This window comes from Hippoglossus stenolepis, chromosome 9 (assembly GCF_022539355.2).
Source record: "Hippoglossus stenolepis isolate QCI-W04-F060 chromosome 9, HSTE1.2, whole genome shotgun sequence".
In the NCBI taxonomy this organism is placed as follows: Eukaryota; Metazoa; Chordata; class Actinopteri; order Pleuronectiformes; family Pleuronectidae; genus Hippoglossus; species Hippoglossus stenolepis.
In genome coordinates, this window is record NC_061491.1 from 28,062,496 (window position 1) to 28,086,793 (window position 24,298).

Sequence of the window (24,298 nt, forward strand, 5' to 3'; positions counted from 1 at the left end):
AATAAACAAACTCTGAAAGTTCATCAGTGCTCAACAGCTTTAAATGTAAAAATCTGTCATCAACACATTTATTCTACTATTTCTGCTTCAATAAGTATTAAGATCATTTCCAGTAAAAAACTAAAGAGTGAAAGTTAAAGTAAAACTCATTCTGTAAGATATAATAAAGGTTATTGTCAAACGTTGTCACATGTTTTGATTTGGTGAATTTTCTCATTAGAAACATATTTACTGATTCATCATTATTTTTTATGGAATTTATTTTTGTAATGATGCTTTTGTACCAGTTAGTTTATATTTATTTTACAGCCTAAAGTGTAAAATATATTCTAATGTACAGTTTCCACAGTTCTAGCTGCTAAAGCTGCCGCACATTAGATTTGTTTTTGTAAAGGTTTATTTTAAATTCAACAACTGAATTAAAATTTACAGATTCACATTTTATCAAGAACAAATAAAATACTGATGATTCTGTAAATCACCTGAAGAAATAGAAAGTCCTTCATTACAGTAACTTTCTACATAATGTAATCATACAAAACTTATTTTGTGTTTTATTGATCAAACTGTGCGACACAACCAGTTTCATTTGGTAAAAGTCTCGAACAAGAGAAATTAAATTAACCCTAAATAGTAAAAAAAGTCAAAAGAAAGTCTGAAATATTGCTTAGTGAATATTTTAATAAAATAATACACAGGATAATGTTAACAGAGAAACAGTCTCATGTCTTCAGACACAGCGAAAATAAAACATCCACACACTCTGAATTCATCATTTTTATCATCACAAATATTATTATATATTAAATTGATATTTAAACACAGTTACACACGTTCATAAAAACACAGAATCCACAGAATATACAGACGTTACTGAGAAACATCTCGAGTTGATTAATGTGTTGATGAGGAAGTTAGACTAAACAACTCTTTTACAGCAGGAGAATGTGTGTGTGTGTGTGTGTGTGTGTGTGTGTGTGTGTGTGTGTGTGTGTGTGTGTGTGTGTGTGTGTGTGTGTGTGTGTGTGTGTGTGTGTGTGTGTGTGTGTGTGTGTTAGGAGTAAAAGGTCAGGACGCTCTGGTGGTTTCCTCGAACCAGCAGCAGGGGGGGGGCGTCTCTGGACAGAGTTTCCAGCCAACACATGTAGAGGGCGCTGGACACGGTGCCCTTCCTCGCCAGAGGCATGCTCCTGTGTGAGAGGAGGGGGGGTCATTACTGCTGAGGAGTCAACACAATGAACACACACAGAGGAGAAGACCTTTGAGTCTTTGTCATAAATACAGTTACTGTGAAACCCCAGAGGTCAAAGGTCGAGGTTCACTTCTGCACAACTAAGAACGAGAACCTGTGGAACTCAGACGTTTCAGTTTGTGGTTATTTCACCAACAGAGTCATCACACGTCTCATTTCTCCAACAACCGAACCTGAAAAGTTCTTTATTATTCAACGTCTCAACTATCAAAACCTTTATTATCAATAATCCAGTTCCTCCAGTTTGTGGTCACACTTTGTTCCTTTGATCCTCGTGTCAACACAACATTACGTCACTATACACAGTATACAGCACTTGAATCCCACATTAATAATAATAATAATGATTTTTATTTATTTTTAAAGCTTAAGAACAAAGTGCTTTCCAAGTTAAAAGAGTAAAAATAAAACTAAACATCCCTCTGTTTAGCTCAATCAGGAAAGTGAGGCTCTTACATGACGACGAGCTTGGCGTTACTCGAGTGCTCCTTCACCAGCTCGTTCAGTCGGATCTGACGATTGGTCTGAAATTCACACAAACATCAGTTTAGTTCAACATGTGGAGTCCCTGTGTTCAGAGGGGGTCAGTACCTTGGCCCTGTACAGCTCCAGCTCGTTGTCAGTGATCCTCCACGGCTCCTGAGCCTTCAGCCGCTCGGCAGCTTCCTGCTCCATGTCGTCCTCCTTCAGCCTGTACGGCTCGATCAGCTCCTTGAAACTCAGCTTACTGCACAGACAGGTCAGGTGATCACTTCACACTCTGCATGGACCTGTCAATCATTTTATTAAACACTCAAGCTGCCGTTCTGTGACTTTTCTAGAAAACAGATCTGATGCACAGACAAAGTTCCATCGAACAGACGTTCAGGGTGAAGAGGAAACTTCCTCCTGATTCCCACTCAACCAACAGACTCACTTTAATCAAGCTGCTGGTTTGAGGTGGAAACGTTTCGTTGTGTTGTTTTAAATCTGAATTTATCTCAAATGTAACGTGTTCAGTTTGGTGCCGAACATTCAGACTTATAAAGTGTTTTCTGTTGATCAGTGAATCTCGTGAACGATGAAGAAACCGGTCTGAACGTGTTATTAACGACCTCATGGTTTGTTATATCTCATAAGATGTACGTTTTTATTCTCGTCTTTGCAGTGAGAGACGTAAAATATTCAAAAGAAAACAGAACAAGAATCTGTCTCCACGACTTTCACCGATCTGAAGGTGAAAGTCCGAGGCTGCGACGTCGGAGCTCGTACTTGTGTTTCTTGGGTTTGGTGTTGATGTCTCCGAGGACGTTGATGTCAGAGTAGTCGATCCTGAACCTGCTGAGCAGCGTGGCCATCCTGGAGACACGAGACAGAACGACAACAAATCAAACACACGGGGAGGAAGATACACTTTGGTTGAGTTAGAACAGTTTTGTGTGAACACAGTGTGTTGTGTGTTGGTTGTTGTGTGTTGGTGTCGAACAGAAGCTCAACAGTCGTCCTCTCACACTCGGCGGTCGCGGTCGATGCGGTTGACCTTCCCGCCGATGAAGACGCGGATCCTGCAGTCGCCCCATTTGCTCCGGTTGGTCAGCAGGTAGGGAATCAGCAGCGTCAGACCTGAAACACACACAGACACAAACCCAGAGTTGTAATCATCTTGATTCTGTGGTGAACTTCTGATAAATGAACATCACAGTTCTCCTGCTCGTCTGTTTGATTCAGTTAAACAACCAACTGACCTCCATCGTCAAACAGCCACCACACGTCGATGGTTCCTTTGCCCTGCTTCTTCTTGAACTGTTGACTGGACTCCAGCAGACGTTGGTCCGTCAGACTCAGAGGAGACTTCGTTTCTACAAACAAGGAAACACGACACAAGAAAAGAAACTCACACATTTGTAGCAGAAACTGTAGCAGACAAAATATAATGTGGCACCACAGTCGAGATCATTTCTTGGAAAACTCTGACACGTAGAGATCGGACATTAGCCTGAGTGGAGGTCTGAGCTCTCAGAGATCTCCTCTGGATGTTCTCCTTCCTGTTACCTCTGATGATGAGTGGACTGCTCTGGCTGCTCGTGGTCTTTGAAGGACACGAGTCCGAGTCCGAGTCTTTAGCCGGATTCACCGAAAACACCACCTGGTTAGTGCCGACTGGCGGCTTCTCGTGAGGCAGCAGCTCGTCTGTGGAGGACAAACGGGGAAACAGGACAGATGCAGGACAGACGCAGGACAGAAGCAGGACATACAGTTGGTGAACAGACAGAAAAAGACGCTTGTACCTTGTCCGTGGATGTGGGAGACGTCCAGTCCTTCCTGCAGTCGGAGGATCACGACTCCAAACTGAAGGTCGAAGGCGTCACTGGAACAGAAAACAGTTTGTTGGACACGTGTCTTTAGGTTGAGTCTGTAATTCTAAAGATGGAGACGTTGTATTTACAGTAGAAAGTCGTCAGTGGCTCTTTACACAGACTCGTTCTTACTGTATCGTGTTGACGTAAATCTCCACGTCTCTCATGTCTCCTTCACTCCAGTTGTTCTTGAAACCCATGACCAGCGTGTTCGGCTTCAGACGACCTAACCCCACAGCCTGCGGAGCAGAGGACAGGTCACGTGACGGAGCTGGGACAAGGTGGATGTGAGGGATCAGTGTGTTCCACGTGCTCTGACCTGCAGGAGGAACTGCGTCCCGTGCCTCAGGTTGTCGGAGAAGACGGGCGTGTAAAAGGCCTTGATGCGTTTCTCATTGAGCCAGCGCTGAGAGCGGGCGTGGTCCTGGGACAGCTCCTTGAAGTTCGGCCGACGGGACGTCTGATGATGGACGACGGGGACGAGGTCACACAGATTTTCAGAAGTGGATTCGTTATAAAAACAGATAAACCCACAGTGAGTTAATTCTGCTTTATGTACAGAACCTTTTATATCACTTACTTTTTAATTACATTGCTTAATTTAAAATATAATCAATATATGAATGATCCCTTTGCTCTTAAATATAAAAGTTGAGCTACAACAATTATTGAATTAATCAATTAAACATCAACAAATATTCTGATGATCTATTGCTTCAATAAAACAAGTTTTCTTAGGCTGTGAAATATTGTTTTACACGTGTTTTCAGTAAATTGAGTAGATGCTGTGTGGTTCCCTCATGTGAAACCTGTTCCCTGTGAGGGACGTGGTTACGTACAGTCTTGACGTGGCCACAGACCATGAGGCCGACGTTCTTGGTGTAAGAATAAACGAGCTGAAGCAGAGCAGGACGAGAGTTTGGAAAACCAGTCAGCACCAAACACTGCGGCCTGGAAACAGGGATTTAATCATTTAGGACATTAACACACATCAAATTAATATAGTTCATGAATTTTACTTTGGTGCTCGACAGAAATCAAAAGGTCAAATTATGGTCAAATGTTTAAAAAAATATTTTCCACTGAATTTTCTATCTTAATAATCAGTGTTTCACATGTGGAATTATAATATGACAACGAAACAGATGTCTACCAGGTTGTGAAGTTAGTAGAAGTTAGTTCCAGCTGCTGGACACTGAAGCCTCATCACACAGCATCAGAGGATCCAGATTTAATTCTCACTGCTCTGATTCGTTATAAAACATCATGTCTGGAATCAAACCCATCAGCTGACCTGAAGTTCTTCACGTGGTCCTCGACTCCAGTGAGGTTCAGACAGTGAGTCAGAGCCTGGTTGTACATCAGAGCCTGAGTGGACGATCCCCAGTTCACATCTGCAGGAGACAAAGAACACAAATAACAACAATACAACAAAGTGACAGACAAGAGGAACGAGCTGATAAATAATAAGGTAGAATAACACGTGGGAGTTCAGGTCCAGGGTTACGTGCATCAGATCATGTCTAAAGGATGAAATGTGGAATGAGCACATCCTCACCAGGTTTCTTGTAGCTGACGTAGATGTAGAGAGCGAGGACGATGAGCAGAGTGACCAGAGCCGCCCACCAGTTAATGACGAACATCACCACAATGCACAGGATCGCCCCAGCAAGAGACACCCACATGTTGTAGTACTTGAAGCTGGGGCGCCACCCTGTGGTGAGAGAGGAGCGTGAAACGGAAAGAGAAACGCTAACATACTGTACGTCACCAAACATCACAGCAAGTTTAATACGAAATGATCCTGTTGTCTTTAGCAGAAATAAGATTTTATCAACTGAAGAAAATCAATGAAGAAAACCCTCAGTTTAAGTTATGCTCATATTTTCCGAAGTCAGAATCAAATATAAAAGTGTAAATAAATTCCAACCTTAACGTGTAAAAGTCTCAGATCAAGAGTGAGTTCATTTACCTGGAGAGTTGGCCAGAGACGCGTGGAACACGGAGAAGTTGATGAGAGCGTAGGACGCCAGGAAGAAGTTGGAGATTATGGGAGCGATGATGTTCAACTCAGCTGAGAGACGAAGAGTCGATATTCAACAACAAATGTTTTGTTTCTTATTCAGGAGTCAAAGATTTGTTTGTAACATTATAAGGTTGTTAAAGATGGAGCAGTGATGCGTTCAGGTACCCACCAATCAGGATGAACGCCAGGCCAATGCAGAAGGTCAGGACGTAACCACGGAGCGGCTCGTTGTTCTTCCCATAACCCTTTGCAAAAACAGCCAGCCCTGGATAGATCTTGTCTTTGCACAGAGCCTGGAACCACAACAAGTTTCATTTACTCATTTCAAAGTGAGAAATCTCACTTCAGGACTCAGGCCTGAAAGGATCAGGCTCCAGCTCTCAGCTCTAAGATGGAGGAGCTGTAAGTTTAATTCATTATCTTTTTTTTTTAGCACTTTAGGAACTTTTAGTCCATTTTGTTTTTAAAGTTTAATCGTAGTTGGTTTTTCGTTGTCATCATCAGCTGTTAAACTGTGAATCTCATCAGCTTGTTTGTTCAGTCATTGATTCACTGAATGTTTGTGTCCATGACTCCACTGGGAGGACAGAACCCGTCCCGGTGGGGACATGTTCAGTTTGTCCTTCTCGTCGTGAGGTCAAATAAAACTCTGGTTTCTCACCTGGAAGACTTTGGGCGCGCTGACCAACGAGGCCAGAGCTGAGGAGAGAGTGGCTGAAAATATCCCGGCGGTGATCAGAGGACCGAAGCCCGACACCAGACTCATCACCTGGTCACAAAACACACAACTCCTTTTATTGAGGTTCACACTTCTGTGAAATTCATTTCATTGGAAAGAGTTGCTCCTCGGTCCTGTGATCTCTGGGTGTGGTTGTTCTTTCTTCACAGACTCAGACTGTTTCGTTAATGTGAACCAGTCAGGAAGAGAACGTGGGCGCCTGCGTCATCGTTCACTAAACTCTTAGTTTCTGTTCGTCCAGACGAAAACACAACGCCAGCGAAGCCAGAGGTGAAGAGCGTGTGTCGGTGACACGTCTTTATTCACAGTGGACTGAGGGACACGAGGACAGATCTCAAGCCTTGATACCTACCAACACTGTGGGACGTCAGTTAGTTGTTAGTAGAAACCTCATCATCGACACTTCAGAGGAAACAGCCGCGTGTGAGATAAGAAAAGAAGAGATTCAAAGAAAAGATCATTCTTTGTTAGTCGCACAACGGGAACATTTCAGTCACAGCAGCAAAACGGAAAATAAAAATAAGAAGCTTCAGTGAGATGAGTATAAAAATAAGGAAATATAAAAACAGCAGTGATGTAAACAGGAAGAGAACGAAACACAAGGTTTATGATTCATACACATTTTACAACGCAACTTAAAACAAGACTAAAAGAAAACAAGAGCAAGTGTTTCTGTCTGAAGGATTTAACGACTGCACTCTGTGTGTGTGTGTGTGTGTGTGTGTGTGTGTGTGTGTGTGTGTGTGTGTGTGTGTGTGTGTGTGTGTGTGTGTGTGTGTGTGTGTGTGTGTGTGTGTGTGTGTGTGTGTGTGTGTAGGTGGATGTTGTCAATGCTCTCATTCAGCTCCGTCTCCAACCAGCGAGAACCTTGTGACTGGAAACAACAGTCACTATTATTACTGCTGCACTTTGTTTGGCTACACACACACACACACACGGCGCGTGCACACACACACACACACACACACACACACACAGGATCATCAGTCTGTCACGATTCAAACTTGTTAGATAACCAGAGCAGAATCTGTGGCTGTTTTATTTTATGTCCATTGACATCGGTGATCAATTATCATTTATTTACATGTGTGTGATTGAAACAGAAAATATCCGACACATTGACAGGAAGTGCAGAGACAAAGAAGTCGTACTTCCTCAGTCGTCTCTATTCTTTGATTTGTTAGCTGGTTAAAAGCCTCAGATGAAGATGAAGATGAAGATGTTCTGGTTGAACCCGACGTGTTCCTCATATCTTCAGCTTGACCCACAACTGGTTTTCTAAATGTTATGTCTGTTTCTTTAGCAACCGGCTCGAACTCGAACTAAATCCTTCTGCTCCGGTTCTATAAACTGTACCAACGGGACTTTCACATTCTGAGGAGACGAGCACTAAAGTTTGAGACAAGCTGCTGCTGTGAGAAGTTCACTTCACTCAAGACTGACTGACCCAGACCTGGAAGACCAGCTGAGAGTAGCAGCTACACTATCATCTGACATCAGACGCCTCGCCAAAACATTTAGAGGTTAGTGAGAAATGTGTCTTCACTATTTTATTATCACCATCAAAACCAGAATAACTGAACTGGTCCTTAAAGGAAAAAGGCTCCTTCCTGTTCGGTGCACAGATGATGGACGTGTGACAACAAACAGAGAAATAATCAATATCCATAAGTCCAGCTCGGAGCGTGTGAGTCACCTGGAAGTCGTTCATCAGGCCGAACTGGCAGCCGCCCTCTTTGCAGATGGAGAAGTCGTAGCCCAGCGTGCAGGCGGCGTCGGTGCAGTTCACCGTGTCGCTCACCGTGTCGTTGTGGTCGCCGGTTGCGTCTCTCACGATGCAGGATCCTGCAGGAGGAGAAGAGACAACACCTCTTCTTTGGTTTTTACATTTTCTATATTAGTTTGATAAAACTTAACATTTATGACTCATCTAAAGACTCTAAAGCCTGATTTTAATCTCAAACTATAACTGAGACGTGGAACTCGACTGGGAATGTACGAAACCAGTTTGAGCTTCAGAGACGACTCCTGAATCCACAGAGTTACCTTCAGGTGGTCGAGTATGAATATGAATCTGTGTGGATAAGGTTGTGTAGAGGTTGTGTTGGGCGTTAACCTGCAGAGAGGGCGACAGCCACATAGGTGATTCCTGTGATCAGGATGGCGAGCAAGGTTCCTTTAGGGATCGCTGTCTGAGGGTCCTAGAGGCAGGGACATGATCACAGTCACTTTAAAGCCACCACACAATACTTGTGTTAGTATGGAGAGGAACTAGCTTCTGAGAACCAGACTCAGTGAACAGCAGCTCAGAGATGATCCTTTCTGAACTCCGTCCATCAGCCGCGCTCCTCTAACCAATCAGAGAAGGCTGAAGTTGCAGGTGGGAGTTCACGGCTGTAAATCAACCTGAACTTTCTTCTGGTCAACTTTCTACGTGATACTTGCTTTTATTTTTAATCTCTCAGCACAGAAGCCTTTGGTGACTTTAGTTTCTTTAGGATAAAGGTGCTGGACATGGGACAAACTTACTATGAGGTCTCCGGAGATGTTGGCTCCAGCCAGGATCCCAGTGGCTGCTGGGAAGAAGATGGCGAACACAGAAAAGAAGGTCTCCTCCTCTCTGAAGTCTGGACCCAGGTTCTCCAGGAAGATGGCCCCTGAAGGTGGAGAAAGACAAACCAGGACTTTTAATTTAGGTTTGAACTTCAAACCGATCTGGATACAAACCAGAAGATGAATTCATCCGTGCAGACTGACCGCTGTAGCCGAAGAATCCTTTAGGCTCCTTGTTTTCTATCGTTATGAAGCTTCCTATGAAGTAGTTGGCGATGGCTCCCAGCAGAATGACCAGGAGGACGATCTGAGCCTGAAGGTCGATGTGGAGGAAGAGGTCGCAACGAGATGATGAAAAATAAGGGTCATGTTTGCTTTGGTGACATTTGAATCATCATTTATTCCCTGAATCTGTTTCCTTTGCTCTTCGTTACCTTTTATCGATTCATCAACTTTCACACCTCTCAAGCGTAAAACCCTTTTTGCAATATTTCAAGATTTTATTAAGGTTTTTGTTGTTTCCACTTTTTTATCCACAAATTAAAAATATGGATAAAAACTTCTACGTCACCATCAACCTGTTTCTAGTTGTAGTGTTTGGAGCCTGTGAGAGTGGAGGCTGCTCTTCACCGTGACATGAACTAACTTTGTGTGTCGTATGTCGTCTGCAGAGGGTTTTGTGTGTTAAATCTCTCTGATGTTGTGGGTCCACAGCTCTACCTTTGCCTCCCACTCCATCCCAGCCACAGAGATCCCCAGCAGCAGGATGACGGTCAGAGTCCCGACGATACGAATGTCGTTCAGTTCGTCCGTCATCAGAGCGTCGACGTCCTGCAGCCAATGACCAGAGCAGGAACAAGGTCGGTATCGGACTTCTTGCTTCATTTGCAGTTTGAATAACAGACAACGAGAATATTCCTTACGCTGAGCATCTCGACAACTGTCTCCGCGAAGCCAACAACGTACATGGCCACAGCCACGGCGTTGGCGAAGGCGAAGATGAGACCGATGGATCCTCCGAACTCCGGCCCGAGACTCCTGGAGATCAGGTAGTACGCCCCCCCTGGACAGACGGGACACTCACAGTTTCATCATGAGGAGGGAAGTGGGTCAACAGGGACACAGCTTTAATATTATGTATCTTGATGTGTATTAGTACATCAAATACATAACTAGATAAATGTGAGTGATTTTCTATTTTGATGCAATGAGATGTCAGTTGTTAAACTTCCAAATCTAACCACATGTTGTTCTAACTGACCCTGAATCGTCTGTACTTCAGGAAAACTTTGCGACAACCAGAGAACTAAATCCCTTAACTTGTCGGCTAAGGTTTTCAAAATAAAAGCTTGTGCACAGACATGACCTCACCTCCTCGTACGAAGCCGTTGGTTGCTATGGCCGAGGTCGACAGGCCAGTGATGGTCGTGACCACACTCGCCATCAGGATGATCGCGATGGTCAGACCTGGTTCACACGAAGACACAAACCAAGAAGAGAGAAATGAGTTGACAGATCACAGCAGTTAACTCCATTCAAGATTCAAGATTCAAGATTCAAGATTCAAGATTCAAGATCTATCGTCATTTCTAAACACGAGGTACAGAGGGAGCGAAACTAAGTCCTGAAAGAACCTCACTACTTGGTTTCATAAGAAATAGAAACACTATTTCGCAGCAAATAAATACAATCAAATAAAATAGAATAGAATCTCAAACTAAACAAGGATAAAAACAAAGCAAATTAAAAAGGTGCAAATGAGTATTGATAGATATGAGTATAGATATTCAGGATTGGTCAGGATGTTTATGTGAGTCTTGAGGAAAGCTTCGCTGTGATTGGCTGCTCCGGACTGAACTCTCCTCCTGAACTTCAGTTTGATCTACGTACCAATTCCAGCCTGACCGACAATCCAGGACATTCTGATGAAGAGCATCACCCCCCAGATGTTCAGCATGCAGCGGACCTGCAACACACACACACACACACACACACACACACACACACACACACACACACACACACACACACACACACACACACACACACACACTGTTCAACATGTGGTCCAGTCCCTTCCTGATGACGTTTATCAGATCTCTCTGAATATATAATAATCTCTGTGAACGTCACACTAACCAAGACTCCTTTCACCCAACCGAACTTCACACTTCCTCCTTTCGCCTCCTTCGCCGCCAATGCCGCCGCCTCCTCAGCGGCCGACAGCTCCTCTCCATTGGCCAGACCGTCCTCGAAAGGCTCCTGACAACCAATCACAGTCGAGAGGGAAAAGAGTGACAGACAAAAAGACAGGTGAGTGACAAAACTGTGTCTAATTTAACTACCTTAGCTAACTTAGCTTGTGAAGCTAATGATGTGTTGCTAACATTAAACTGGTCCTGACCTCCAGCTCTGACTTCGCTAACTTAGCTAACTTAGCTACCGTAGCTTGTTAAACACTGATAACTAGCTTCCTGATGCTGAGGACAAGTGATGTGTATCAGAGGTTTGTTATGAAGAAACATGGAGAATCATCTTCATGAGCGTGTTCCAGGTCGTGGCCTCAGTGAGTCGAGTGTCAACTCATCTAATAATCATCTTTAAGGTCTGAGACACAAGTTTAACATCGAATGTAAAGAAACATGTGATCATCACCTCCTGCTGTTTCTCTGTTCATGGACAATGTGCATCTATGGTACCTCCATGTGTCAGAGGAGTGGGAGCACGACCGGGGAAGCCTGCTGGGTCATGAGAGGCAGCATTGTGTGTGTGTGTGTGTGTGTGTGTGTGTGTGTGTGTGTGTGTGTGTGTGTGTGTGTGTGTGTGTGTGTGTGTGTGTGTGTGTGTGTGTCAGGAGGTCAGGCCTCCAGTGATGTCACTGGGCTCATTCACAGTCTCAGGTGGGAGTGACAGGAATGTTTTGTGTTTACTTGGTTTGTTACGTGTCTGAAACTTCGAAGAAGAAACTTTAACAATCACGTTACAAGATGACGTAACAGCAACATCCCATAATACCCCACCGCAGCTTCACCCTGCTGAGCTCTTATTCACTGATCAGAAAACACTAACTTATCTTTTCACAGTTTTCACTATAACACATGTAAATAACTAAATGACGCATGTTGATGTACCAATATTAAATTAAAGTTAGAGCAGCAGATGTATCTGACACATTAAACCTGTTCTGATGATGCAGGTTAAGTTATAGATTAATAAGGTTTATGGTTGAGAACAGACTCCTTCACATCAGAGCACATTGAAGTGTGGGGACGTGGTTCAGTTATCAAACAATCAAAGTCTGGACCAAACCGAATAGATGATAAAGTGATGGAAATAATAACTGCTTATGATCTGGAAACTTCTCCTGTGGAAAACTAAACTTTAACTTAAACAGGAAGAAGATAAAGAATATATAATCTATCCATATTCTTGAAATACTTTTAAAATCTGTTTCTCATGTCATCCTTTATATGAACTAATAAAGATTCAGATTTCACATGTATTAAACACACTTAAGAACTTATAATGATCATTAACAATATTGAACTTGAATCAGAACCATGTTCATGTGGCAGCTGAGTGAGAAGCTGTGACCCTGATGTCCCTGTCCCTCTAGAACCTGCTGTTTCCACCGTGGAGACAAATGGAACCGGTTTATTCTCGTGTTTTACTTTGTCCAGTTCGTCGTGCAGCTCCGACAGCGACGGTCTGGTCAGCTTCTCCCCGAAAGGAGCCGCAGTTTGCCGGTAGAACTCGATGTTGGGCACCGCGTCGATGGTGTTGTGTCCGAAGGTCCTCATGTAGTAGGTGTTGGAGTGGGAGTCGGAGATGTGCGTGTGTCCCGTGCCTGTGGAGTGGAGGCTGACCGAGTCGCTCTTCGTCGTGTCCGGCTCGTGGAAAACATCCGGAGGGAGCCCGATGTCCATGGAGCTGCCCAGTGCGCCCGGATCCATGAAGCCCACCACCTTGAACCGGCTTCTGGACTCCTCAGGCGGCTTGGAGCCGTCACTGGGGCCCGGGGCCGGGGAGGAGCCCTCTGTCACCACGTCCACCTGGAAGCGGCTCTGGGGGGAGCCGCCGCTCCTCAGGGACGGTTTCTGTCCCGACATGAAGACGATGAAACCCGCTCACAGAACCACTGGTGAACCGTCAGACACCTGCTCCAGAACCACGGGGGAGTCCAGCAGGATGGAGCTCCGACCAGTCAGAGAAGACCCGGTCCCCGAGGAGGGAATCACACTCAGAGGTCAACTTCACTGCTGCGCTCCGGACAAACTCCTGGATGCGCCAGGACCAGTGCGTAATGCGCGTAAAGACGCACCTACTCACACGCACTCTGTCTCTCTATCTGTCATCTGTCATCTGTCATCTGTCCATCCACACGCGAGCTGGTGCGAGTATCGTCTCCTCTGATGGCGACTCAAACGGGTTATTGTTATCTCTCTCTCTCTCTCTCTCTCTCTCTCTCTCTCTCTCTCTCTCTCTCTCTCTCTCTCTCTCTCTCTCTCTCTCCTCCTCGCTCTCTCTCTCTCTCTCTCCTCCTCTCTCTCTCTCTCTCTCTCTCTCTCTCTCTCTCTCTCTCTCTCTCTCTCTCTCTCTCTCTCTTCTCTCTCTCCTCCTCTCCCTGCACTCCAGAGACATCCCAGCGTGTCGGGACTGAGGAAGAGGAGGAGGAGATGATGAGTGGAGGAGGAAGAGAAGAGGAGGAGGAAGAGATGATGAGTGGAGGAGGAAGAGAAGTGGAGGAGGAAGAGAAGAGGAGGAGGAAGAGATGATGAGTGGAGGAGGATGAAGAGGAGGAGGAGAGGAGGAGGAAGAGATGATGAGTGGAGGAGGATGAAGAGGAGGAGGAGAGGAGGAGGAAGGAGAGGAAAGGGATGGATTGGTGTCCGTTACGCATCCAGCTGTGGCACGCGCCCTAGGAGACAGTGACGGGAGGGTCTCGAACATGAAACAAACCCTGAGTGACGCACGACTTTTTGTGTGTGTGTGTGTGTGTGCCACAGAAGTCATATTGGTGTCACACTGAGACACGCGCACGCACAGGCCACGACACGCGGAGGAGGCGTGTGCAGCCTCGTCATTAGCATAGGGAACAACAGCTGCTTTATGTCGAACACTGTTCTTCTGTTAATGTGACGGTGCTGCAATAAAGTTTAATTCAACATAAGAGCTTGAGTAATAACAAACTTTCATAATAATAATCATAATTGGGTTTAAATGACAAACTTTAATCAAGATATAATAATACAAGTTTGATTTGCCTAACCCTAACCCTCTTATAATCTAGTTTAACAAAGATAACACATTTATCAGAATAACATAATAACACAGTGACACATTTAAGGACAAATGTTATTCATATTTATTTTCTTCAAACATTTGCATTAAATATATAAAAGTTGCCTGGCAACTACAAAGATGACACTGACACCCTGTGGTGAACATGAGAACTGACAACAAATGTAGTACAAGCAAGGTACTGTACTGCTAGTGATGCTACTACTACTACTACTACTACTACTACTACTACTTCTACTACTTCTACTAATAATAATAAATGTTTGCAAACAGAAACTATAACAACTCAATTTATTACCATTATAATGAATCGTCATGAGTAATATTAGAGGTAAACCAGTGAAGTTCTCTCAGTTGTATCATCACACAGTTTCTTAGTGTGTGATGTGTAGTCAGGTCTGGTAAAGTCGTCTGGTCGTCACCACGGAGCTGTTGAACCTGCAGGAAACAGGAAAAACATCTTCATCACTTTCAAACTGTCTGGATCTCTCACTCAGACACAACCTGAACACATCATCAGCATCAGGTGATTGACCTGGAGAAGTGGGAGGAGTGATGAGCTGTCAGTCCTGATTGGCTGAGAGGAGCCGAGGAGCTGGACGATGAAGAGGAAGATGAGGAGGATGAAGAGGCGAAGCGGCGGCTGACGTCCTGACTGTGGCAGAGACGCTCTCGACCACAAAGACACAAAGACTCTTCAAGAGGAACCACAGGTATCTCTGCCAGAGCAGCGTTCTGACACACACACACACGCACGCACGCACGCACGCACACACACAACACACACACACACACACACACACACAAACCCTTCATTTAATCGACTGATCTTCTGATCTCCTTTATATAACATGACACATTGATAGTTTTCCTCTGTTGTGATCTGAGCCGGAGCCTCGATCAGAAAACCACAGTTACACTTCTCTGGTCTCCACAGTGATAAGAGAGAGAGTCAGGAGTGGACTTTTGTTGGTTTTGTCCTCAGGTATCTACCTTCACGAGGAGCCTCTGGTTCTTCATGTCCTGTTTCCATGGCATCACGTACAGTTTGGGGATCATGGGATGTCGGGCTGAGAACGTCTGGACGTGTGAGGACGACGACCTCGGAGTCAGCATGAGACACAAGTTACTGTTCAAACACTGTGGACCAACGTTTGGTTTCAACGTTCAAAACACCAGACGACTGAGAAACATCTCAACTGAGAACTGAAGGAAACAGTCAATGGAAAGTTTACACTGAAAACTGTAGTGAGAGAGAGTTAGAGCTGGACTGATGGAATCAGAATCATCTGTAACTGGATTAACTATGTTAAAAGATGTGTATATGTTTATATTGTACATACAAAATGTGTTTATCTTTTCATGTTCTATATATTTAGTCGTATTTTCTCTTTATTTACTTTGTCTTCAAGGTCATAAACTAAACTAACTGAAGCATTTTACAAACTTTCTGCAGCAGTTTAAGTTCAAAACTTTCTCTGTTGATCCAGAAAAGTTTTCAGCTTTAAAAGAATCACAGAGGAAATTTAATTGAATCTAGACTTTAGTTTATTGGAGGTCAGTCACTCACTCGTGTTGCTGTGATGTCCCTGCAGCTTCAGCCATGTTTGTTGACTGTCATGGTCGCCTTAGAAACCCCCACACGCCCCCCCAGTGCATTATGGGTCGTGGGTAGGATTACAAGAGGAGAGTGTCACTGAATCAAGCAACTGGTGGATGAATTTAGATTTAATTTAGATTCTAAATAACTTAGAAATATTCATTCATTTAAATCATCTTTAATGTAGAATGTGCTCTAAAAACTGCTGAAGTTTAAAAGTTTACACAGATACACACTCTCCACCAATCACGAGTCAGTCTCAGCTGTCAATCATGACGTTTTGATATCATCAGCACTTTGTCGTACGTTGAACGTTTCCACTCAGGTTGTTTTTCATGTAAAATAAATCCTTTGAAGTTCAATAGACACAGAATAGAGACAAACGTCGGAGCCAAAATAACTTTATTGCTCAACAGAGGAAAAACAAAACCACATCATTTAAATCAATATAGTTTTCATATGTACAGAATCACAGGGATGTCTCTGTAACAGTCGACTGTCTCCAGCAGAGAGAGATTTAGCTTCATGATGTTTAAACACATTTACAACTGGACACAAACAGTTCATTCCACCAGAGGAAGGTTTCTGTGGAAGTTTCCAGCTGAAAGACCTGAAACAGCCGAGGACATTTATTCTGTTCCTGCACTGGCACGGATCATTTGAAATGTCACAGCCTTCAAAACAAACTCTGTCTCTACAACATCTTTCATTTAGCAGATACAATACTGGAGAAATGTCATAATTATAAATGTACCATGAAAGTTTGATTTCCAACCAGCCAATCGGCCGCTGATCACAGATTGAGCTGTAACTGCTGCAAGTTTAAAGAGCTTCTCATCATCAGCTGAATCGTGTTTTCTTTGCTGCCCCCTGGTGGTTTAACTTCTCCCTGTGCTGCAGTGGTGGAGCGGCAAACTCGGGGGTGTGTCCGTACACTGTGACATCATCACTGTTCTTGATCCTGGTGTGTTTTAGCACTTTAACTGAATTTAAAGTGTTTGTTCGTCGTTCTCAAGCCTGCTGCAGTTTATTTGTCCAGCTCACGTTATTCACCTCATGTCATGTGAGTTTGTAACATCTGTTCTAATAAACTAGATATTTACAGAATATTTACACATCTGTTTACAACACGTTCATCTGGATTCGTTCAGGCAGCTTCGTCCAGAAGTCTCTGTAGATTCTTCTGCACCTGGAGGAGCAGACACGTGTTAGTATAACTTATTAATAATAAGCCTTATTTGTAAAGTATTTCCTTGTTGCTGAATCTGGTTCCTTGATATAATCTGATTAGTTTGTCCTCTGCAGGTGTGATGAGGTTGATCTAAGCAAAGCAGCTCCTATTTGAGCTATATGCAAATAAACACGTTCATCATTTCCCCTCGCAAACATGCAATGCATGGTGGGAAAAACAGAAGAAGACATCACGACGTGTTCAAGGCAGAGCCTGGTGCTCCAGTTTAAATGTTTCTCCAGTTTAAATGTTTCTCCAGTTTAAATGTTTCTCCAGTTTAAACTCTGAGTCTCGTTTGATGCTTTGCAGATGAAACTTCTTCTCTTGATTTGATCAGTCCTGATGATGACTTCCTCTGTGAGCAGCTGCTTGTTTGTGAGGAGACGAGTGAGACGTTAGAGACGAGAGACGAGTGAGACGTTAGAGTCGTCCGGACTCACAGGGACCAGATGAGACAGCAGCTCTTCTTACACGGGACGAGCTCGCTGCTCCGTGAACGGATCTCTGACTATAAATGTTTGATTAACAGCAACAAGCGTCTGGTTTCACTCTGGAAACTCTGGAAACGTTTCTGTCGACTGGTTTCAAATGTTGACTGAAGTAACTAATTACATTTACTCAAGTATGTTTTGATTAATATTACTACTTACTTATTACCCACTTACTTCTCAGATTAAGATGTTACAGACAAACAGGAGATCACTTTATAAAATAATATTACTACTATACATTAAATTATTTAAAATATGAACCAGTTATTTTTTAGCTTATCTGTAACCAAACAGTATACATTGAAGTATAAAGTGTAATCCTGCATAAATTTTATTTATTTTATATGAAGGAGTATTGGGCATTATTAAAAATAAAGAAATCTGAGTTTTGAGAATAAAGACAAAGATCTTGATGTTAGTAGAACGGATGTGAGTATAAATACAGATGGACGACATGACAGCTCCCAAAAGTAAGGCTAAAACACATTGATCGCCCCCTGGTGGCTGGCTGCAATATAGGTCATAGACCTTTACAAAGAACTAGCTAAAATAAGAGAAAACATTTTTGAGAAAATGTATTTAACGTGAACTTGCAGCCAGCCACCAGGGGGCGATCCAGATGTTTTGGCTTCTCTTTCTGGGAGCTGTCATCTTTATATACGGTCTATGTGTCTTTGATTGACAGACAAACCTTCTCCAGCTTCATCAGGTTGATGGTCAGAAGTTCGGAGAAAAACTCTGCGTTCACGTCAGCGCTTCCCTGCAGGAAGTCGCTCCTGGAAAAACAACGTTAATCAATAAATAACTTCAGAAAGATTTGTAAGTATGAACGAGACGTCTGAACACGTAGAATAAAGAGATAAATCATATAATCCTGTACTTTTTTAATATGTATCACTAGAGTCTATCAGTAACTGTAAAGGAAGCTGAAGTGAAAGCAGAACTTCAGAATAAAACAAAGCTCTGTATCACTGTGTCTCAGTCTTTGTCTTCCAGGACGTTTTGGACTCAGTGTCCCTGACGGGGATGTGAACTCACGCCCTGTGGTGAGTGAACTCTGCGACGGAGCCGAGCGTCGACAGCGTCTTCTCCAACGAGACGATCTTAAAGGCCAAGTAGCAGGACGACAGGACCAGCACACACACTCTGAGGAGACACACACACACACACACACACACACACACACACACACACACACACACACACACACACACACACACACACACAATCAAAATTATAGATTAATTCATTAATATACGATTGAATGGGTGACTGGATGGATGATGGATGAATGTGTGGATAGATGATAGATGGATGGATGGATGGATGGATGATGGATGGATGGATGGATGGATGGATGGATGGATGGATGGATGGATGGATGGATGGATGGATGGATGATGGATGGATGGATGGATGGATGGATGGATGGATGGATGGATGGATGGATGGATGGATGGATGGATAGATGGATGAATGGATGGATGGATGGATGGATGGATGGATGGATGGATGATGGATGGATGGATGGATGGATGGATGGATGGATGGATGGATGGATGGATGACAGTAAACCTACAGGAACAGGTAGACGAACAGCAGAGTGTTGAGAGAGACGTGTTTCAGAGTCCTGCTGTCAATCACCACCCCTGAACCTGGAATCAGAAAGAGACAGTTTTACATGAAATGACTCAAAACGTTAATGGGCAGTGACTCAGGGGCCCGAGGAGCCCGGGGGCCTCAAAGAGACTCAGGGGCCCGAGGAGCCCGGGGCCTCAAAGAGACTCAGGGGCCCGAGGAGCCCGGGGGCCTCAAAGAGACTCAGGGCCCGGGGCCTCAAAGAGACTCAGGGGCCCGAGGAACCGGGCCTCAAAGAGACTCAGGGGCCCGGGGCCTCAAAGAGACTCAGGGCCCGAGGAGCCCGGGGGCCTCAAAGTGACTCAGGGGCCCGAGGAGCCCGGGGGCCTCAAAGAGACTCAGGTGTTCACCTACAACATATATGGCCACCATGACACATCTGTATGAAGGAACAGTGTTTGCACAGAGATGCTACAGAGAAGCAAAGAAACAAGGGCAGGTCTGGATCTTCTGCAGGAGGATGAGGAATCATCGTACCATGTTGAGTCTCGTTCCGCTTGTTGTCAGAGTTCTGCTGGTTCGGATGCTGGTTCTGATGCTGGTTCTTCACCGTGTGCTGCTGGTTCTGAGGATCAGGAGCCGCCGCTCTGTCCGTGTGTTTCAACACATCCAGGAACGGAGGAACAGGAAACTCTGCAGCAGTGAAGAGACGGTGGAGACGACTTATAAACAGGAAACAGGAGTTTTTCATCCTGCTGATGTGTCCTTGAGCAAGACGCTGGCTCAGTCTTGGTATCTACAGTAGGTGCCTTCACGTTACCTGCTATCTTCTCGTAGTCGGGCGTCTGCGAGTCGGAGCTGCTGCTCTCCTCCATCTCCTGCCTCCTCTGCCTCACTGCTTCATCCAGGTCGATGAAGTCACCAGAGAAACTCTGCACACAAGCAGCACGTGAGCTGACGTGGAGACGCTTCAGGAAGAACATTGTAAAAAGCTCCAAACGGTTTAGTGTTGACTCACCAGAGGGAAGCGAGGCGTCAGCGGTGACCTCTGACCTCTGAAGCTGCTCTCTGCAGAGGAGGGGATGGGGCTGCTGCATGGACTCTTCTCCTGGAAACACAGTTTATACATGTTGTGAATAACCAGATGTATGATTTCTATGCTCAAAATGTCCAGAAACTATTACAGCATTTAGTGGAAGTGCAGTTATCAAACTAGCTGTTTAATCTGTCCTGGACACTGATTGGTGTTTACAGCAGCCAATAGCTCTGAATGTACAACAACTTGACAGAGACCTCAGGCCACCACCTTCTAATACGCCTGGACATTTAATCTATCAGTGGGACATCGTAGGTCCCGATGCACAGAGTTTATAGACACTGTGCGGTTAGTTAAACAGTCCAGGGAGCTTTCTGATTGGACGAGGACGAGTCATCAACATGTTGAAAGTGGCAGCGCAAAGATTTAGATGAGCAGTTAACACAGGATTCAAACTGAGGACTCTTCATTTCACTGGATCATAGGTGAACTCTGGTTCTTTAACAAATATCTCTACACTTCTCTGAAGCTGAAACCTGAGAGGCAACGAGGTGAAACCCCTGAAAAAAGACACAAAGCTGTTTCTGAGATATTCAAATCAGCCTTGACTTCAGCTCTGTCATCAGGATCCTCGGAGTTAACGTCTCCTGACTCTAGTTTGTAGCCACATGTGGTAAATCTGTCCGGTCCTACCTCCAGATGAAGGCAGATGGACATCAGGATCTTGTAGGTGTTGTCTCTGGACAGAAGAGACACGAACACATACTGCAACAGAAGACACATCATTGATTAGTGACCAGATGTTTGAGTCAACTGGCAAAACTACCAGAACATCCTCTCCTACACGGACGTGTGCTCAGATGTAAAGGTGAGATGATGAAGGCTCCGCTCGCTCACCCTGTCGTTTGCGGTGGCGATCACCAGAGCGTTTGGCACCAGGATGGCAGTTTTGGTTTTCTTGATCTGATTGACGGACACCACGGGGATGGCAATCTGTGAGGGACAAACATCAGGACGAACAGTTGAGTCCTGCACTCACATGCTCATCGTTTACTGTAAGTTCTCTGAGAAGATACTTCAGGTAAACCAACGTCCACGGGGATGTTCCAGCTCAATGTCCACGTCACCAAAAACTGCATCTCGTTGCATAAAACACGTTAAACTCCGTCCCAGGTTAAAATACCTTTGTGTCTTTGCCAAACACCTTCGAGTGGAAGCAGATCCAGTGGTCGGAGACAAACATCCGTCCCTGGTAGAGGATGTCTTTCTGCAGAGCACAGGTGTAACCTGACCAACAGGTGAATAACATCAGGTTAGTCAAGGGAATCCAGATTTAGATTCACTCAGCAACTCGGTTAAGAGGATTTAATCATCACCTAATGTTTAATTGCCCCATTTCATAAGCTCCTTCGAATGCGTCAATCAATCTACAACGAACAACGAAGGACGGATGCTTCTGAGGGAACTACGTATCCCAGGATTCATAGCGTGCCTGCGACCAATCACTTTTCAAAAGGTGAGTATGAGCCAAACTCTGTGAGCGACAAAGGAGCTAACAATGTGAACTGCTGGTGAAGTTTCATTTAGATTCAGCCTTCATTGTCCTCGTGTCCTCTGAAGGACACTGTCCCTGAACTGGGACACAGCTATTATCTAAACCCTCATTCAGTATTTAAGGTGGAGCAGATAGTTGTGGTCATGAAAGACTTACTTTGTCTCAGCTGTTCCTCTTTGCTGATCTCCTTAAATATTTTATGGTACTGGCAGTTGCTCTTAGACAGCTGAAACACAACACAACACACACAGACACACAAACACATGGTCAGGATACAATAACATACTGATATAGATAATGCAGAGTGATGCTTGCTGTATAAAACGTAGATTTGACAGATGTGAGATTTTAAATACACAAATATTTTTGATTTGAAGATGTACGTGTTGTATTTTGTGGTGCTGTGAGATAAATGTGATAATAATGTTAATAATTACATTGATACCTGATAACCAGCTCTGACTTAGCTGCTTCAGCTAACTTAGCTTATAAATCAGTCTGATACGTGAGGCTGCTGCTAAGTGAGCGGGTCAGAGGTTCAGACCCGTTTCACCCAGTGTCAGTGATCACCAGGCAGATAAGGATGTTGGAGAAGAGTCAGTCACAGCTGGAATCAACAGCTGTATGAGAGCAGCTCTCAGGCTGTCATGGTGTCTTTAGACGTGTGTTGGAGTTGAGTGTGGACGCTCACCTGGCTGTAGTGAGACTTCTTCCTGTCCAACTTGGAGTCTGGGTCCATCTGGATCTGAGTCAGCAGGGAGTGGTCAAAGGTCTTTGACCTGCAGACGGCAAAGTCAATACAGACAGAGGAGTTATCTCATTATGAAACTAATATGACTATAATATAAATCACTCCTGACATGACAGGTCTGTCTGCAGCCCTTTGCACACTCATTCAAATGTATTTATATAATACCTCCAGATATTACAGCTGTAAAACGGAGTTAAAGAAACATTAGAGCAGAAAGACAATCAGAGACTTAGCTGCTTATTAAGTTGTGACTACACACTAACAACATTCAGACTCATGTTTGTGTCCAACATCTATGTGTCCCCTCTCTTTTAGCTCCATGTTGGGGCTCCATCACCTCCTGAGGTAAATAATACAACTTAATGGAAAATGGATTTACTAACGCATTTATACAACACAAGAACAAGATATCTTAACACCCGGTGGCCACATTTTAAATTAAATCTTGATTCACTTTGCTGACCTCTGTCTATTTCTATATTGTCACCATCAAGTCAAAATCTAAAATGTCTTCATCACAATCCTGTTTCCGAACGCTAACCCTACTAATGTTTGATGATGTCTAACCTCTGATTTATCATTGTCAATAAAAGTAAATATTAATACGAGCACCTCAAAAATATTCTTAATGTTGAGATGAGCTGCTGTGTGAAGGTTTAGCTTCCAGAAGCATTGATGAGCATCTCATGTACTGATCTGAGGAAAGTCTCATAGAAGAAAACCAACCAGTTGTTCACCTGACTAACGCTGGTTTCCTCCTGCCGGACAGATCCTGATCAGCCGCCTGCAGCGTCTCGCTGATCGTCCTCCGACTTCTCTGATGCTCCTCCGCCACGTTCTCTATATCTGAGCTGCAGAGAATCACAGTGAGTTAACCTCCACCTGGAAACTTCAGTGGGCAGAAGAAGTTAGAAAGAGCAGAGAGACGGAAACCTGGAAACACAAGAATCATTTGGTTCTGAACCAGCGACCAAGAGACACAGATAAAAAGAAGCAGAGACATAGAACTCTTGACTTCCACGTGGGTCGATAGTGACTTTGGTCTGTTCATCCTCAGGGGACCATGAAAACTCCTGGTCCATCATGTGGCAGATAGTTTGTGGTAATCCAGTTTAATATAAAAGTGTTTTTAACACTGTATTCACAAAATAAACAAAAATTAAAGGAGCCTTCAGGCAACACCTGAGTTATTAACACCTGAGTATAACACCTGAGTTATTACCACCTGAGTTATTAACACCTGAGTTATTACCACCTGAGTTATTAACACCTGAGTTATTAACACCTGAGTTATTACCACCTGAGTTATTACCACCTGAGTTATTAACACCTGAGTTATTAACACCTGAGTTATTAACACCTGAGTTATTAACACCTGAGTTATTACCACCTGAGTTATTAACACCTGAGTTATTAACACCTGAGTTATTAACACCTGAGTTATTAACACTTTATCTACTCACACTCTGCTGTAGTTTGAAGGCCTTTATTGCTTCAGTTAACTGTTAAATGTTTTAAATAAATAGAATGGTGGGAGGAACCACAGGGTGACCACAGTACTTCGCCCCCTGGTGGGTCAATCAGGCCTCATCACAAAAGTGAAAATTGACATTTAGACGCATCTTGTCAGATAATAGTGTGAACTTGAGATTCAGTGCAGAGAGATTAGACAAAGTGAAACTCTGATCAACTTCATCAGAAACATCCTCACTGTCAGTTTGTGTTGTTGTTGGTTTCTTAAATGAAAAAAACAAATGCAGATGAAATCATTTGGGTCATTCTCATGTTGATTCATGACCTTCATCTTTGACATTACTCTGCTGAGTTACCCAACGGTCGGTCAACAGTA

At 44.0% G+C, this 24,298-nt stretch overlaps 3 protein-coding genes across 5 annotated transcripts in view; all 3 read right to left on the bottom strand.

Moving 5' to 3' along the window:
- Positions 1 to 661: 661 nt before the first annotated feature.
- Positions 662 to 13,352, bottom strand: LOC118114669 (solute carrier family 12 member 2). Its single transcript, XM_035165227.2, has 26 exons — positions 12,578 to 13,352; positions 11,046 to 11,168; positions 10,797 to 10,872; positions 10,278 to 10,373; positions 9,830 to 9,969; positions 9,627 to 9,737; positions 9,111 to 9,219; positions 8,883 to 9,010; positions 8,470 to 8,554; positions 8,050 to 8,198; positions 6,276 to 6,383; positions 5,784 to 5,907; positions 5,561 to 5,662; positions 5,147 to 5,302; positions 4,883 to 4,982; positions 4,428 to 4,539; positions 3,908 to 4,048; positions 3,721 to 3,827; positions 3,520 to 3,599; positions 3,284 to 3,421; positions 2,977 to 3,090; positions 2,743 to 2,854; positions 2,504 to 2,590; positions 1,844 to 1,979; positions 1,709 to 1,776; positions 662 to 1,190 (listed from the first exon to the last, which is right to left on the bottom strand). Exons 1-26 carry the CDS (start codon positions 13,013 to 13,015, stop codon positions 1,055 to 1,057), a joined length of 3,276 nt encoding a protein of 1,091 aa, XP_035021118.2. The 5' UTR covers positions 13,016 to 13,352; the 3' UTR covers positions 662 to 1,054.
- A 1,059-nt stretch (positions 13,353 to 14,411) lies between these two features.
- On the bottom strand, positions 14,412 to 15,826 carry LOC118114762 (testis-expressed protein 43). Of its 3 annotated transcripts, none has more exons than XM_035165394.2 (4): positions 15,778 to 15,826; positions 15,201 to 15,347; positions 14,743 to 14,942; positions 14,412 to 14,645 (listed from the first exon to the last, which is right to left on the bottom strand). In XM_035165394.2, the coding sequence occupies exons 2-4, from the start codon at positions 15,321 to 15,323 to the stop codon at positions 14,600 to 14,602; spliced, it is 369 nt and encodes a 122-aa protein (XP_035021285.2). In that variant the 5' UTR covers positions 15,324 to 15,347; positions 15,778 to 15,826; the 3' UTR covers positions 14,412 to 14,599. The 3 variants fall into 3 exon arrangements, with proteins under 3 accessions (XP_035021285.2, XP_035021284.2, XP_035021286.2); XM_035165393.2 differs by having other exon boundaries at positions 15,201 to 15,309; positions 15,778 to 15,822; XM_035165395.2 differs by having other exon boundaries at positions 15,201 to 15,413; positions 15,778 to 15,813.
- Positions 15,827 to 16,192: 366 nt separating this feature from the next.
- LOC118114715 (GRAM domain-containing protein 2B) overlaps positions 16,193 to 24,298 on the bottom strand; it is an 8,740-nt gene continuing 634 nt past the window's right edge. The window contains exons 2-14 of the mRNA XM_035165306.2: positions 23,187 to 23,300; positions 22,390 to 22,477; positions 21,855 to 21,924; positions 21,327 to 21,430; positions 21,041 to 21,136; positions 20,837 to 20,908; positions 20,126 to 20,215; positions 19,928 to 20,039; positions 19,645 to 19,800; positions 19,109 to 19,184; positions 18,568 to 18,675; positions 18,221 to 18,305; positions 16,193 to 16,996 (exon numbers count right to left, since the gene is read on the bottom strand). Coding sequence (XP_035021197.2) covers positions 16,955 to 16,996; positions 18,221 to 18,305; positions 18,568 to 18,675; positions 19,109 to 19,184; positions 19,645 to 19,800; positions 19,928 to 20,039; positions 20,126 to 20,215; positions 20,837 to 20,908; positions 21,041 to 21,136; positions 21,327 to 21,430; positions 21,855 to 21,924; positions 22,390 to 22,477; positions 23,187 to 23,300 — 1,213 coding nt within the window. The 3' untranslated portion in view covers positions 16,193 to 16,954. The remainder of the gene's footprint in view (positions 16,997 to 18,220; positions 18,306 to 18,567; positions 18,676 to 19,108; positions 19,185 to 19,644; positions 19,801 to 19,927; positions 20,040 to 20,125; positions 20,216 to 20,836; positions 20,909 to 21,040; positions 21,137 to 21,326; positions 21,431 to 21,854; positions 21,925 to 22,389; positions 22,478 to 23,186; positions 23,301 to 24,298) is intronic.

Excerpts from the sequence above, each read along its gene's own strand:
- LOC118114762 (XM_035165393.2), bottom strand. The coding sequence starts at position 15,812 with ATGGCTGAAGCTGCAGGGACATCACAGCAACACGA. Across the intron at positions 15,310-15,777 it reads GGGACATCACAGCAACACGA|GTCGTCGTCCTCACACGTCC; the intron begins GTGAGTGACTGA and ends GCTGACTCCGAG. Across the intron at positions 14,943-15,200 it reads ACCAGAGGCTCCTCGTGAAG|AACGCTGCTCTGGCAGAGAT; the intron begins GTAGATACCTGA and ends TGTGTGTGTCAG.
- LOC118114669 (XM_035165227.2), bottom strand. The coding sequence starts at position 13,015 with ATGTCGGGACAGAAACCGTCCCTGAGGAGCGGCGGCTCCCCCCAGAGC. Across the intron at positions 3,828-3,907 it reads GGACGCAGTTCCTCCTGCAG|GCTGTGGGGTTAGGTCGTCT; the intron begins GTCAGAGCACGT and ends TCTGCTCCGCAG. Across the intron at positions 3,091-3,283 it reads CAGTCCACTCATCATCAGAG|AAACGAAGTCTCCTCTGAGT; the intron begins GTAACAGGAAGG and ends CCTTGTTTGTAG.